The 12,945-nt window shown below is 40.7% G+C and overlaps 1 protein-coding gene across 7 annotated transcripts in view; it reads left to right on the top strand.

The window, feature by feature from the left end:
• The window catches only part of NHSL1 (NHS like 1), a 137,709-nt gene that overhangs the window by 56,287 nt on the left and 68,477 nt on the right, over nucleotides 1–12,945 (top strand). Inside the window, exons 1-2 of one of the 7 annotated variants that reach the window (XM_053382040.1) lie at nucleotides 5,369–5,563; nucleotides 6,071–6,126. The exons of 5 other annotated variants lie outside the window; for them this stretch is intronic. In XM_053382040.1, the coding sequence (XP_053238015.1) occupies nucleotides 5,532–5,563; nucleotides 6,071–6,126 (88 nt within the window). In that variant the 5' untranslated portion in view covers nucleotides 5,369–5,531. Of the gene's footprint in view, nucleotides 1–5,368; nucleotides 5,564–6,070; nucleotides 6,127–12,945 lie in introns of those variants that run through there. One more of the 7 variants, XM_053382035.1, reaches the window with a different exon arrangement.

The raw sequence follows: 12,945 nt of genomic DNA, 5'->3' as shown, positions 1-12,945 counted from the left end.
TCTACATCATTTCTCAATTTCACTTCAGCCACATAAATTAGCCTAGCACATTGGTTGTCAGTTAGTGGATTGGAACCCATTACCGGGTCACAACCTGACCTCCTACAATGCAGATGTATGGGGGGGGGAAGTAGCAAATGAATCCTTTAATGCATGTTTGTGTTAAAGGTAGGCCACAGGGCTGAAACATTAAAGGCTACCGCTAGCATGTTCAAAACAGGAAGTCATACAAACCAACATTTTAAAAAGATCGGCAACAGTAGTACTATGACAACTTTAGTTTCACTTCTATAATGTAACAAAATTACAAAGTCAAAAATGCAGCATTTCCCTACAAACAGAACATGGGGAAGAAGAAACTATAATTATTCTCTTGTGCCTTCGAACTTGGCTCAAAATTTCACCATATCTGCACAAATAGGGAATGCCTTGGGCTGAAACTTACAAACCTGTTTGGAACTGTGAGCTTGCACATACCTTTCTTGACTTATCACAAGCTCTCTGAGGCATTACCCTTTGTACGCCTGATGGCTTTTGTTTGACCTGTTCTTATTTAAAAAGTGGTGGGTAGTGGCAGACCTAGAGGCTACTTGTGGAAAAATGGGGTAAGTTAAAGTTGGATAGGAATAGAGAAGTCCTAATGATAGGTCAGTCGATAGAGCATGAGACTCTTAATCTCAGAACTGTGGGACCTACGTTGGGTGAAAGATTCCTGCCTTGCACAGGTTGGACTAGATTATCCTCGTGGTCCTTTTCAATTCTACAATTCTATTATTTTACTACCACATCCTAAAATATAGACACATTTATGCATATCACTACTTTATTTATTACCGTCCCTTTACCCTAAGGTCCCAGGTCTCATCCTCACCATACAATTAAAACACATTTGAGACAGATGGCTCTTCTCAAAGAATGCTAGGTAGTGAAGTTTACCTATCACAGGAGTACAGTCCCAACACCCTTAACAAACTACAGTTCCCAGGATTCTTTGGGGGAAGTCATGTGCTTTAAATGTAAGATGTAGATGTGACCACAGTCTTTTGGACTGAAATCTACTGTATCTTTATACCATATCTTTGTTCAAAACTATATAATAATATGAAAACCTTCAGGTTTCACTTTAAGAAAGCTGTAGACAAAGAGCATGTTATTGTTGTGATGTAGCCATAATTGTGGTATGGCCACCCAGAATACTAAACCATGTTACCTTGCTATTTGCACCTAGTGGAACTTCCCAGATACAGTGCACATAACTCACAAAGAACACCCAAGCAACTCAGGAAAGCCTGGGCTTATCAGCTGCCAACATGTTCTGTTCTATGGGACATCCAATCAGAAGCTGGGATGGCTTCTGTAATTCCAGGATGTCCCGATCAAATCAGGACTGTTGATGGGTATGCCATAATAGTAGGTAGTGGGTGAATTTCTTCAGGGCATGGAGATAAGACATCATGAACTCTTCAACTACTGCAAATCAGGCTGGTCACAAAAGCAACCCCACTGTTCACACTAGTGTAACGGAGCTGGCTTCTTTTTTGAAGAAGGGCTTCTTCAGTCATTGCTAAAATGCTTTTAAATACGTATACTAGTCCTATAAGCTTCATGAATGCATACCTGTATTATAGAAAACAACAACACTAAAATCCACAGTTAGTTACCTAACTGTGACCAAACAAAAGCTGTTGATGGTGATAGATAATTGCAGGTCATGTTGAGCATGCTACCAAGGCAATTTTTATCCTAATTTTTCCTCGCAAAAAATCTTACTGGATTTTAGGTCTCTGTTTTGTTCAGTTTTTATTATGTTACATTTTATCCTCTAAACATTCACTGTCATTTCACTTATGGATGGCTACTTAAAGATTTGTACTGGTCTTCACAGCTTCAACCCAGCTTATTGTCTCCTAGGAACATCATTAATGTGTTGTTTATTTTTCTCTTCCAGGTAATTAATGAACACATTTTTAAAAGACTGGACTTAGCCAACTCCAATGGCTCTGATCCAAATGCTTATTCCAACACTGTGTGTTGGTGCATGTGCAAACTGTAATGTTTTGGACAACTTCCCAGAGAAGTAGCATAGCAAATTATCTGCACTTTTCCTTTCTTTTTTAACAGCATTAAACTCACAAGAAATTATTATTATTATAGTAGCCCTTCACATATCACAGCAAATAGTCCCCATTAAAGCACTAACCCATGATCACATCTCTGAAACCCATATATTTTCCTGTGCCCTTTCTGCTGTCACAGTCCCAAGGCCCACATGACTGTAACTACTTCCACACTCCCACTTCTGACACCACTGGTTTCAGCCAACCTCTGAGTAGCTGAGAGGGACAGGGGAACTGCATTCATGACCATAGAGTCTGCTTCAGAGTCTTCTGTGAGAAACTGATGCTTCTGCAGATGGAGCATAGAAAGAAGGGTTATCACGAGAGGATTTTCCTGGTATGTCCTCAGATGTGTACCTTTGAATGTTGTGTTGAAATCTTCCTCCTTTCTTTGGTTCACCAAGGTTCTGGAGTGGCCTTGTGAGATGGTGTACTTGTTTTTATCAGTGAATATCTCAATTTGGAAAAAATGCGTATTGATTTCCCCTAATAAAACAATTTGTGCTTTTACATGCATGTGCACTTTCTAGTTATATAGAGGGCCATTTTGTGGGAGTTTTCACAGGGCTGCCAACTCCTGAAGTTTTTTTGTGAGGTAAGCATGATTCCGACAAGATTTGGATAGCTTTAAAATAGGATTACACTAACTCATGGAGGATAAGGCTATGTTTTCATGTTCACTGTTGGAGGCAATCTTCTTCTATATACCAATTGTAGGGACTCGCAAGTGGAGAAGAGTGTTGTTGCTGGCTTTGGAAAGGTGTGTGGCCTTGGAAAATTTCATGATCAAAATACCTGATAATGTAACTGTTTTATTCCTTATGTTAAACACTTTGAAGGTGTTGGTTTTTTCACCCTCAAGCGGTATGAAAAGTTTTCATTATGATTTTTTTTCCATTGTGGTTCTAAACTTTAGTTATAAAGACATGGACATTCTGAGGTATATGGTAATATCATAGAAACTGCTCATATACACACTGTATCACTCATTAGTATTATGTTATATAGTGCTTCTTTTGGGACAGAGATGGGAGACAATGAATGAGACTGGGAATGGGCTTTAGTAGGTAAAAATGGGGAGGGAGGCAGGCAGGCAGGCAGAGGAAAAATTAAGTATCCTTTCCCACCCATTGCCTCATGTTGCACAACTTTTCATAGAATCATAGAATTATAGAGTTGAAAGTGATCCCGAGGTTTATCTAGTCAGGTATAGGCAAACTCGGCCCTCCAGATGTTTTGGGACTATAATTCCCACCATCCCTGACCACTGGTCCTGTTAGCTAGGGATGATGGGAGTTGTAGTCCCAAAACACCTGGAGGGCTGAGTTTGCCTATGCCTGATCTAGTCCAACCCCTGCAATGCAGGAATCTCAACTAGAACTCATCAAGTGGTTGGCCATCCAACCTCTGCTTAAAAATCTCCAATGAAGGAGAGTCCGCCACATACTGTAGGCATCCATTTCACTATTGAACAGTTCTTACTGCCAGAAAGTTCTTCCTGATTTTTAGTCAGAATCTCTTTCTTGTAACTTGAAGCCATTGGTTCGGGTCCAAGCCTCCAGAGCAGGAGAAAGCCAGTTTGCTCCATCTTCCATGTGGCCCTTGATCATCTTGGTTGCCCTTCTCTGCACACATTCTTAAATTGTGCTCCACAGAACTTGACACAGGACTCGAGGTGTGGTCTGACCAAGGCAGAATAGAGCGGGACTGTTATTTCTTTTGACAGGGACACTATACTTTTGCTGAATAGCTTTCCCTTTTTTTGCTGCTGCATCACACTGTTGACTCTTGTTAAGCTTGTGGTTTATTAAGACCCCTAGTTCCTTTTTGCATGTCCTGGCAATCCACTGGCAATCCAGGTGTTCACCTTCCTATATTTGTGCGGCTGATTCTTCCTGACTACGTGCAGAATCTTACATTTGTCCCTATTGAAATGCATTTTGTTAGGTTTGGCCCAGTTTTCTAATCTGTTAAGGTCATCTTGAATCCCAATTCTATCTTCATCATTGGCTACCCCCCCCCCCATTTGGTGTCATTTGCATGCCCTCAATTCCTTCATCCAAATCCTTTAAGGTAAAGGTAAAGGGACCCCTGACCATTAGATCCAGTCATGGCCGACTCTGGGGTTGCGGCGCTCATCTCGCTTTATTGGCCGAGGGAGCCGGCATACAGCTTCCAGGTCATGTAGCCAGCAGGACTAAGCCGCTTCTGGCGAACCAGAGTAGCGCACAGAAACGTCGTTTACCTTCCCGCTGGAGTGGTACCTATTAATCTACTTGCACTTTGACGTGCTTTCGAACTGCTAGGTCGGCAGGAGCAGGGACTGAATCCCCTGTTGCGGGGATTCGAACCGCTGACCTTCTCATCGGCAAGCCCTAGGCTCTGTGGTTTAGACCACAGCGCCACCCCAACGGTGTTGATCAACAACAGCCCCACTTGACTGCCCCACTTGACTGCTGCACCCCACTTGGCACTTTTTTCCAGGATGGCAAGGAACCGTTAGTGAGCATGAAAAGAAGGCTCTACCACTATTTTGTGTAGTTTCAACTTTACTCGGAGAACAAAATGGCTCGTCTTTTTTAAAAAAAATTTTTTGTTGTTATCACAGATATAGAATACCGCCAATAAAAGAAGTACAAAAAAGTCAATGAAACATCCCAAATCCAGTTCAAGGCATAATCAACAATATGCAAAAACAGTAGGCTAACCTGGGACAAACAGTGATTTTTAAAGTGTGCTTAAGTTCCTGTTTGGGCTGTGCCTAGTTCTAGTATTTTCACAGGACACCTTAGGTTTGCAGGAAACCATTGGTGACATTCAAGTGTAATAACAATTGGCTCTTGATTGTTTGTTTTCCTTACTTGCACCATAAGCCTCTCTTTGTGTGTGCTCACATGCATACAATATGAAAACTAGCCAAATAAAGCACTTCAAAAGTAACACATTCCAGAGCAATTACAAAAAAAAGTTACAAAGAGCCAGAATTTGGCAATTCATAGGAAACTGCTGAGGTAGATTAAGGGTGATTTATTTTTCCTGATGCTGACCAGTAGATGAATATGAGCTGCTTTCAGTGCGAAAGCGCTGACAAGGGAGATAAAACAAATGTATTTAGGTTTGTACTGTGCTAGGCGTGGTTGAAGAGGCGCAGTTGTCTTTCTCTCCCTTCTTAAATAGAGTGGCTGGGTCCCCCCCCCCCTTTTTCTTTTTTGGAATGAGAGGAGGTGGGAGATGGGGACGTTCCACAGTGTTGTTTAGAAATCGGTGGGTTGGGCAGCAGCTTCCTATAGCAGCAGGAGTTGGCTCGCTGCCATGCTTCTCGGCTGTGCGCTTGAATGGGGAGGACTGGGGAACAGCTGTACCTAGCACTGGTGCACTGCACTCTCTGCAAACAGGACCCTTTCACTTCCCTCCATGGAACAGTCCCAGGATGTTTTGCCTGAAAGGTAAGGGGACTTTTTGGAAGTTATGCAACTCTCCTGTATAGCTGTTGCTGCCCCGCCCCCACAATCACAGGCTAGCAGCCCTCTTTTACAACTCTCAGAAGTTTATGAGAAGTTTAATCTTTAGCCTTGTTCTTGAGTCAGAGGGCAGCACAGATCTACATAAGCCTTTGTGCTTTATTAGCAGGGAGAAGACTCGTTCCTGCTTGGAATCCTTCGAATGCTATGTGTAATCCTTTCCCATACAAAAGAGCAAGCTTGCTCTGTAGGTTTCAATTTGCTGAGCCTACCAAGCATTTGAAAAAGCATTGTCTGTGTTGTAGGAACTTTAGGAACAATTTATTGGATGAAGCATGTGCACTGACCATGCTAGTTAATAGGATCTGTCAGACAATACCTTCATTTAATTATTTTCAAAACAGTATGAGGTCTAATGAATGCCTGGAGAGAATGATGAAATTTTTTGTCATATAAATGCAAAACCAAACTATGCCAGTTATTTCTTTTCAGGGTGAATGTTGATAAGTGCGTGAATGTGATCAAGGACAGAGGCAACATTACTACAAGTTAGTTTCTTTATAAAATTTGGTATTAACTTTGAGTCTTATTTTAGATTAAGTAGTAGCGTGCACGCGCACACACACACACACACACACACACACATACACACAGTATGTTCACATTTCTTAAAACAATCCTGCCCAAAGTATATGTGAATTTCCTTAGGCTTGGTGTTTCTGCTATTGGAATAATTCAGAGATGTGTAATTGTTAATAGAAATCAGTGGCTCTTCACTTTAAGTGTGTGTGTTTTTTGTTGATGTGACTAGAAGTAAAGATAATAATTTTTACAATGCACTGAATTCAAACGTATTTCAAAATATAACCAAATTACTAGTTAAGCTACTAATAGAAGCTCTCTTTATGTTTCTTTCTGTGCTAACCGCTGTATATTATATATGATGTTTTCAATGGAGGAAAATATTATTATTAATGACCATGGATTTCAGAATTCCTGTGTTCATTGTAAGCTAGGGCATTTCCACATGTTCAGTGGGATGTGATGCATATTGTATATGTATGTGTATGTGTGTGTGTGTGTAAACACACACACACACACACACACACACACATGCACACACACACACACACACACTGCCCTATACCCAGATCTCAGATCTGATGATCTCAGAATGCTAAGTCATCACAGTTGTTGTTGCTTTTTTAAATACATTTTTATTGTTACCGGATTATTTTTGTTTATTTTAAATAAAAAGAAAACACCTCTCTTTTCTTTATTGGCCTGACCTGAACCCCTAGCTACACCTCCAAAATGTTTTCACAAGGATCCATCTGCACCTACCTCTTTAAAAACAACACTTTTGTTTGCTGCATCGGGCACTTTAAAAGTGTTCATGTATGCTAATACTAGCTCCTTTGTCCCTTAATAATGTGGCCGGGGACCTCAGACTGCTTTCAAAGAGGACCAGCAAAGGCAGCAGGAAGCATCAGTGATTTGTGCTTCCTGTTGTATCATCTTCCCCACCCCCCACCCCTCATCAGTGTTCGCAAGGAATCTCTTGCATCTCCCTTAGCAGGCTCTTTCCCACAAAGATTCCTGTAGGGAAATTGGTGGATAGACTGTTTGCAGTTGGAAATGACGGAGCCTTCATTATGGTATCCCCCCATGTTGCTCTTGCCAGGTAGACACTCTCATAGTTGTATTTAAAATCCCTGTTCACCGGGGTAGGGACGAGGACGTAGGTGCCAATGAAGGCCTCCATGTGCACCCACAGGTGCAAATACAACAACATATGTATTTTAATCAAGCTCATAAGCAGATTTAGTAATACTGTAAGCTTCAGCTTCTGTGAGGGGATATTTCACACTGGATATTGTAATATACTAGCATTTCTACTGGAATGCTAGGGCTGTCTAGATGCTAGAATTTAAAATGTCTATACAAGAACCACGTGGGACACGGGTGGCGCTGTGGGTTAAACCACAGAGTCTAGGGCTTGCCGATCAGGAGGTCGGCGGTTCGAATCCCCGCGACGGGGTGAGCTCCCGTTGCTTGGTCCCTGCTCCTGCCAACCTAGCAGTTCGAAAGCACGTCAAAGTACAAGTAGATAAATAGGTACCTCTCCGGCGGGAAGGTAAACAGCGTTTCCGTGCGCTGCTCTGGTTTGCCAGAAGTGGCTTAGTCATGCTGGCCACATGACCCAGAAGCTGTACGCCGGCTCCCTCGGCCAATAAAGCGAGATGAGCGCCACAACCCCAGAGTCAGTCACGACTGGACCTGATGGTCAGGGGTCCCTTTGGCTTTACCTTATACAAGAACCAGAGCTATGCTCCCTTCTAAATGTTTACTTTGTGTAAGGTTTGTTATTATTCTTTGTGAAAAAGATTGATAAATACTATATTTTTTTGAAATCAGGCAGCTGAATAGACTGGATTAGGGAGAATGTGAAAGGAGAGTTGAGGTGAAAATATTCTTTTATTTCCAAAGTTACTTTCAAGTAAGGTCAGATTAGACACAGTATGTTAGCCAGGGTTGAAGAGAGAGCTTCTATTTGACTAGATCACTTAATGACTTCATGGTAAAGAAAATGCAGAGGGTGCTGTAAAGAAGGTATGCAAGCTCTGCGACTGCACTTAAAGACGCATATGCCACAGCCTTACATATTTTACAGCTGTGGATTTGGGGAAGGAGGACAGGAGGAATATTTTTCTGCTAATAATAGTAAGAAGTTATGTTGGAGGCCATCCCTGAAAAATCCAGGGCATGTGGTTATTGCTCCCTAGAGGAAAGATCTGTACTAGAAATGCTGATTTATCATCTCTCTTTTTTAAAAGACATCAATGACTTGCTCACCAGTTGTCTCGTGTGTAGTATACATGTAAGGACATTCCTTGGATTCTTTTCTTGGCAATGTTCTTAGCAAATATGTAAAGTTTAGAATCAGAAACAGATTTTCCCCCTGATGTCTCAAAGCACATGCATTTCCTAAGTCAAGCTAGGCAGCTTGTACTCAAAGGTGTGTTATTTTGTTCCTCCTAGGATAAAAGAGAATAAAACTGTGCCTGCTTTTATAGTATGAATCCCTCAATTTAAATTTGTGGTCATATTTTAATTATGCTAGGATTAATGAATCCAGTTGTGCTTCTTGTTCTCAACTCAGTAGTAAAGCTATAATTGTTGTTAATATCAAGGCAAGGATTGGAACCAGAGTTTTACTAGCAAATAATTTATTTTGGACAACCTATATGAAAATGTATTTATTGGCACTAAAGTTTTCAGATGGATGTGGCAAGCTCTTCAGTTTCCCCTTCGCTATCATTTATCACCATAGTTTTAGCTCAAATATACTGTTTATATACAGTGGTGCCTCGCAAGATGAAATTAATTCGTTCCGCGAGGCTCTTCGTATAGCGGTTTTTTCGTCTTGCGAAGCAAGCCCATTGACAGCTTAGCGGATTAGCGCTATTAGCGGTTTAGCGGCTTTTAGCAATCAGCTGTTAAGTGGCTTATCAGCGGATCAGCTGATAAGCGGCTTAGGAAAAGGGGGGGGAAGGGAAAAAAACCGAAGGAACTCGCAAGACTTTTTTGTCTTGCGAAGCAAGCCCATAGGGAAATTCATTTTGCGAAGCGCCTCCAAAACGGAAAACCCTTTCGTCTAGTGGTTTTTCCGTCTTGCGAGGCGTTCGTCTTGCGGGGCACCACTGTAATCATGTTAGATAGGCTCTTCCCTTGTAGGCTTTTCAGTCCATTTGCTTACTTGATGGAGAAAATCTGGAGTGAGAGCATCTTGGACAGATGACTGTCCAAGACCTTCAGTGAAACCCACCACTGCCAAAAAGATTCTCCTAATGTTGAGCTGAAATCAATCCTCTTGTAGATTAAGCCCTTTAGCCCTGCCCTCAATGGCAGCAGAGAAAAAAAGTATTTTTGTTCTTCTGTGTGAAAGCTCTTCAGGTATTTTTTTTTAAAAGCAACATTTTTTTTCAATTTTCAATAACAAAAACAAACAAGCTCTCTGCTATAGGAAGGGAGCATTGACATGAAGGAGCTCATGTTGCATGCATTAGCACACAGTTCTTGCATGGCTTCAAATTAATGTTGATTTGCTTAACATTAATGGCTTAGCAAACAAGGGAATGGTATCACAATGCTGATGTTCAGATTTGGTAGCAGGCAGTTACTGTCACATTCTATGGTCACATTCTATGTCACATCTTATTTTAAAAGTAAGTGTTCTCACCAGAGCAAATGCCATAGAAATATGTACAACTGTTCAATCTGTAGGTATGGGAAGAATTTTAGTACCGAAGTGAGTGTGAAATTTCAAGCACATAGTTTAAATAGTGCACACACAATCTTTCTTTTACAGGCTTTTAAAGGCTTAACATTATTGGGCATTGATTTATTTGAAATGTTTCCTAACTGCTCTTCATCAGAATTTTTTATTAAGTGTTGGATTACTAGCAGTCTCAACAAAAAAACATTTTTTTCACAGTATTGCATGCCAAAGGCAATATTTTCTTCAGGTGATTTTAATGGCTTAAGTTTAAACATGACTTTGATAGTGCTGCAGAGTTCAGGGGTGCCAGACTTCTAATCCCTCGATCCAGCAAGTGTTAAAAGCTAATCAAGCCAGGCTAGCCTCCCGGTGAGGTGCAGAGCCAGAGTTTGGAGTTGAGAGTTGAGCAGTAATGTGACCTAGATGTAAACTGCTGGCTTGAAAGCCAGAGAACAATGTTCAATTTCTGTTTGAATCCAAGGCTATGGCTATGGAAGAAATAACACTCTTTTGGGGTGTTGATGCTGTGAATCTCTCCATTATAGGCTTAGGTTGACGTATAAATAAACCATATACCATAAAGACACCACAGTCTCCACTGTGCCTCAGTTCCAAAAGGAGACATGGAGCCTGGATAAGCAGCTGGAACTCCTGGAATCTCACACTGCTTGGAGATTGGTGTGGCATGCAACAATAGCAAGATTTTGATATTATAACTGTTTTCTTTCTTTATTGCCACTTCCCTTACTGCACATTCACATTAAGCCGCCATCACATGAAGCCACATTAACCATTTAATGATGGTTTACTGAGAATGTGCAGGGTGTGTATGCCCATTGCTGAAAGCCTTCACTGCATTATTCCCCAATTCCAGGTGCTGCCATGCCAATGGGAAACAAGCTAGAGCCTCAAACCGGTCTCATAATTATGTTTTTCCCCAAACAAAGCTTGAGCAGTAACCAAAGTTCTGCTTTTGTCTTACTGCTCACGATTTGTTTGGGGGTAACAAACATGAGCCCAGGTTTAGAAGTCACAACATACCAGACTCTGGCTTGTTTCCTGGTGGCATGGCAACAGAAGTAATGGTGGGGGGATGCAGTGAGAAGGTTTCAGCAGTGTGTGCCAGCAAGCACAAATTCACATTAAACTGTGGTTTTCATATGACATGCCAACTAGGCCATTGAATAGGAGTGGATGAATTGGTCTGTCTCCAGTACTTTCGGACATGTTTCACCAGTAAGGTCTGTTGTATCCCGTTTGCATTTGTTGTTTCTTGAAAAAATCTGCATGAAATAATGCTTTTAAATACATATCTTTTAAATACATTTCTCTCAGGATACGTTTCTAAATTGTTATTGAGCTAAGAACCAGGTCAGAACATCCAGGAAGTGTAAGAGTAAGTGATAACTAAGATCTGATCTAAACATTAATCTGTGGTGTGTGGATCAAGTTCTGTTTAATCAGAATGTGCAAAGATCTTGTTTGTGAAATATCTGTAATATTGAAAAGTTGTAAGGGAGGAGAATGGCATTATGTTTTGTATTTATGTTACGTTTACTTCACCTAGAGGTTCCCTGGCCCAAGTCCTATATTTAAATGATTTGTTATGCATTCAACCCTTTTCAAGGAGCCCATGGTGGTACCTTAGCATCAGTAAACATTTAAGGTAGACAGTGCTGAGTGACACTGATGTTACCAAAACTACCTTGTGAAGCTTTGTGTCTGTGTGTGAGAAAGGGGGGTTTAAACCTGTATTTCCCATTCCCAACCTAGCATGACATAAAAAGGTAAGTTATAATACATTTAGATAAATAAAAACCCAGCTGCCTTTTCAAACTTTTCAGAATATTTTTTTCTATGAAGCTGGATTAGAAATATCAATTTCTTTTTGTTTTGTTTTGTTTGCTATCAGGTACTTAGGAAATTCTGTTATTGTCATATAAATGCTGTTATTTAGCACAAACAGTAATGTCGCAGCCAGAGATACCCTAACTATAACCTGCTGATATTATTTGTTCACAATTACATAGTTACTGCCCTAAAACCATTGCCTCTAAATGCTAGGGACCGCTGCTCAGAACTGCAATTTGTCATAAAGCCTCACAGTGTGCATCGACTTAAGAGAGGAATTGCAGAAATGACAGATAAATGCTATAATTCATAGCAAATCATGATATGATACACTGCTGTGCTGCATTCGACCTCTCAAGTGCCTTGATCTGTTTGCAGGTTTTTGTTGGTTATCATTGTAGTTTAATTTAAACTTCCTTATTTGAAATATATTACGCAGCATGCCTTTCAAGCGGAACCAGTTAGCTCCTTTTATATTGATTACATTGCTGTGTAGTTAAGACGAGATGGTATGGTGATGGTTATTTGTAGGAAGTCACTGGGTTTTAACTATCTGTACTTTAACTGGTGACCCCTGTACCATATAGGCAACGTGCCAGCAGGAGAACTAAGACACAGATTTCATTAAGCTGTAAATAGTTTTGTTCACCTTTGCTGTCCAAAGTAAGATGATAAATTATTCCACTTGGCAAATTCAAAACAGAGCTGTAAATAGAAAAGAACTGGAAGTAGAAGGAAAAGGCAATGTGGTAGACAAAAGAGAGACCTTTGTTAGTCCAGTGCATTTTGGACCCTACTGGTTCTTCTTCAGGGAAAGAAATACAGATTCAACATTTAGATGTGCTACTGCAGCTTTTCTTTTGCTAACTCTGAATCTGTATTTCTTTGAAGAAGAACCTGTAGGGTCCAAAACATGTCACACTGATAATGTGGTGCCCTCTACTCAATTTCTGTTGTCATCCTGAAGCAAAGTTCTTAACCCGAGGTACTATTTCTGGGTTAGCGGAGTCTATAACCTGAAACATATGTAACCTGAAGTGTATGCAACCCGAGGTACCACTGTATATAATTTAGTTACAGTGGCCTCCCCGCATGCTAGATTTGATGGTTTGATTATTTTCTTGTGAGGAACTCAAACTATATCCTTGTTGTTCCTGTGTGTGGCAATTATTCTGTTCATTTTGTTTCTTCCTGTCCTTGTAAGATGTCTTTCTTTTCCCTGATTGTTGCTGTT

The sequence above is a fragment of the Podarcis raffonei genome, chromosome 3, assembly GCF_027172205.1.
Source record: "Podarcis raffonei isolate rPodRaf1 chromosome 3, rPodRaf1.pri, whole genome shotgun sequence".
NCBI classification, from domain to species: Eukaryota; Metazoa; Chordata; class Lepidosauria; order Squamata; family Lacertidae; genus Podarcis; species Podarcis raffonei.
This window is presented reverse-complemented; position numbering and strand designations above follow the sequence as displayed.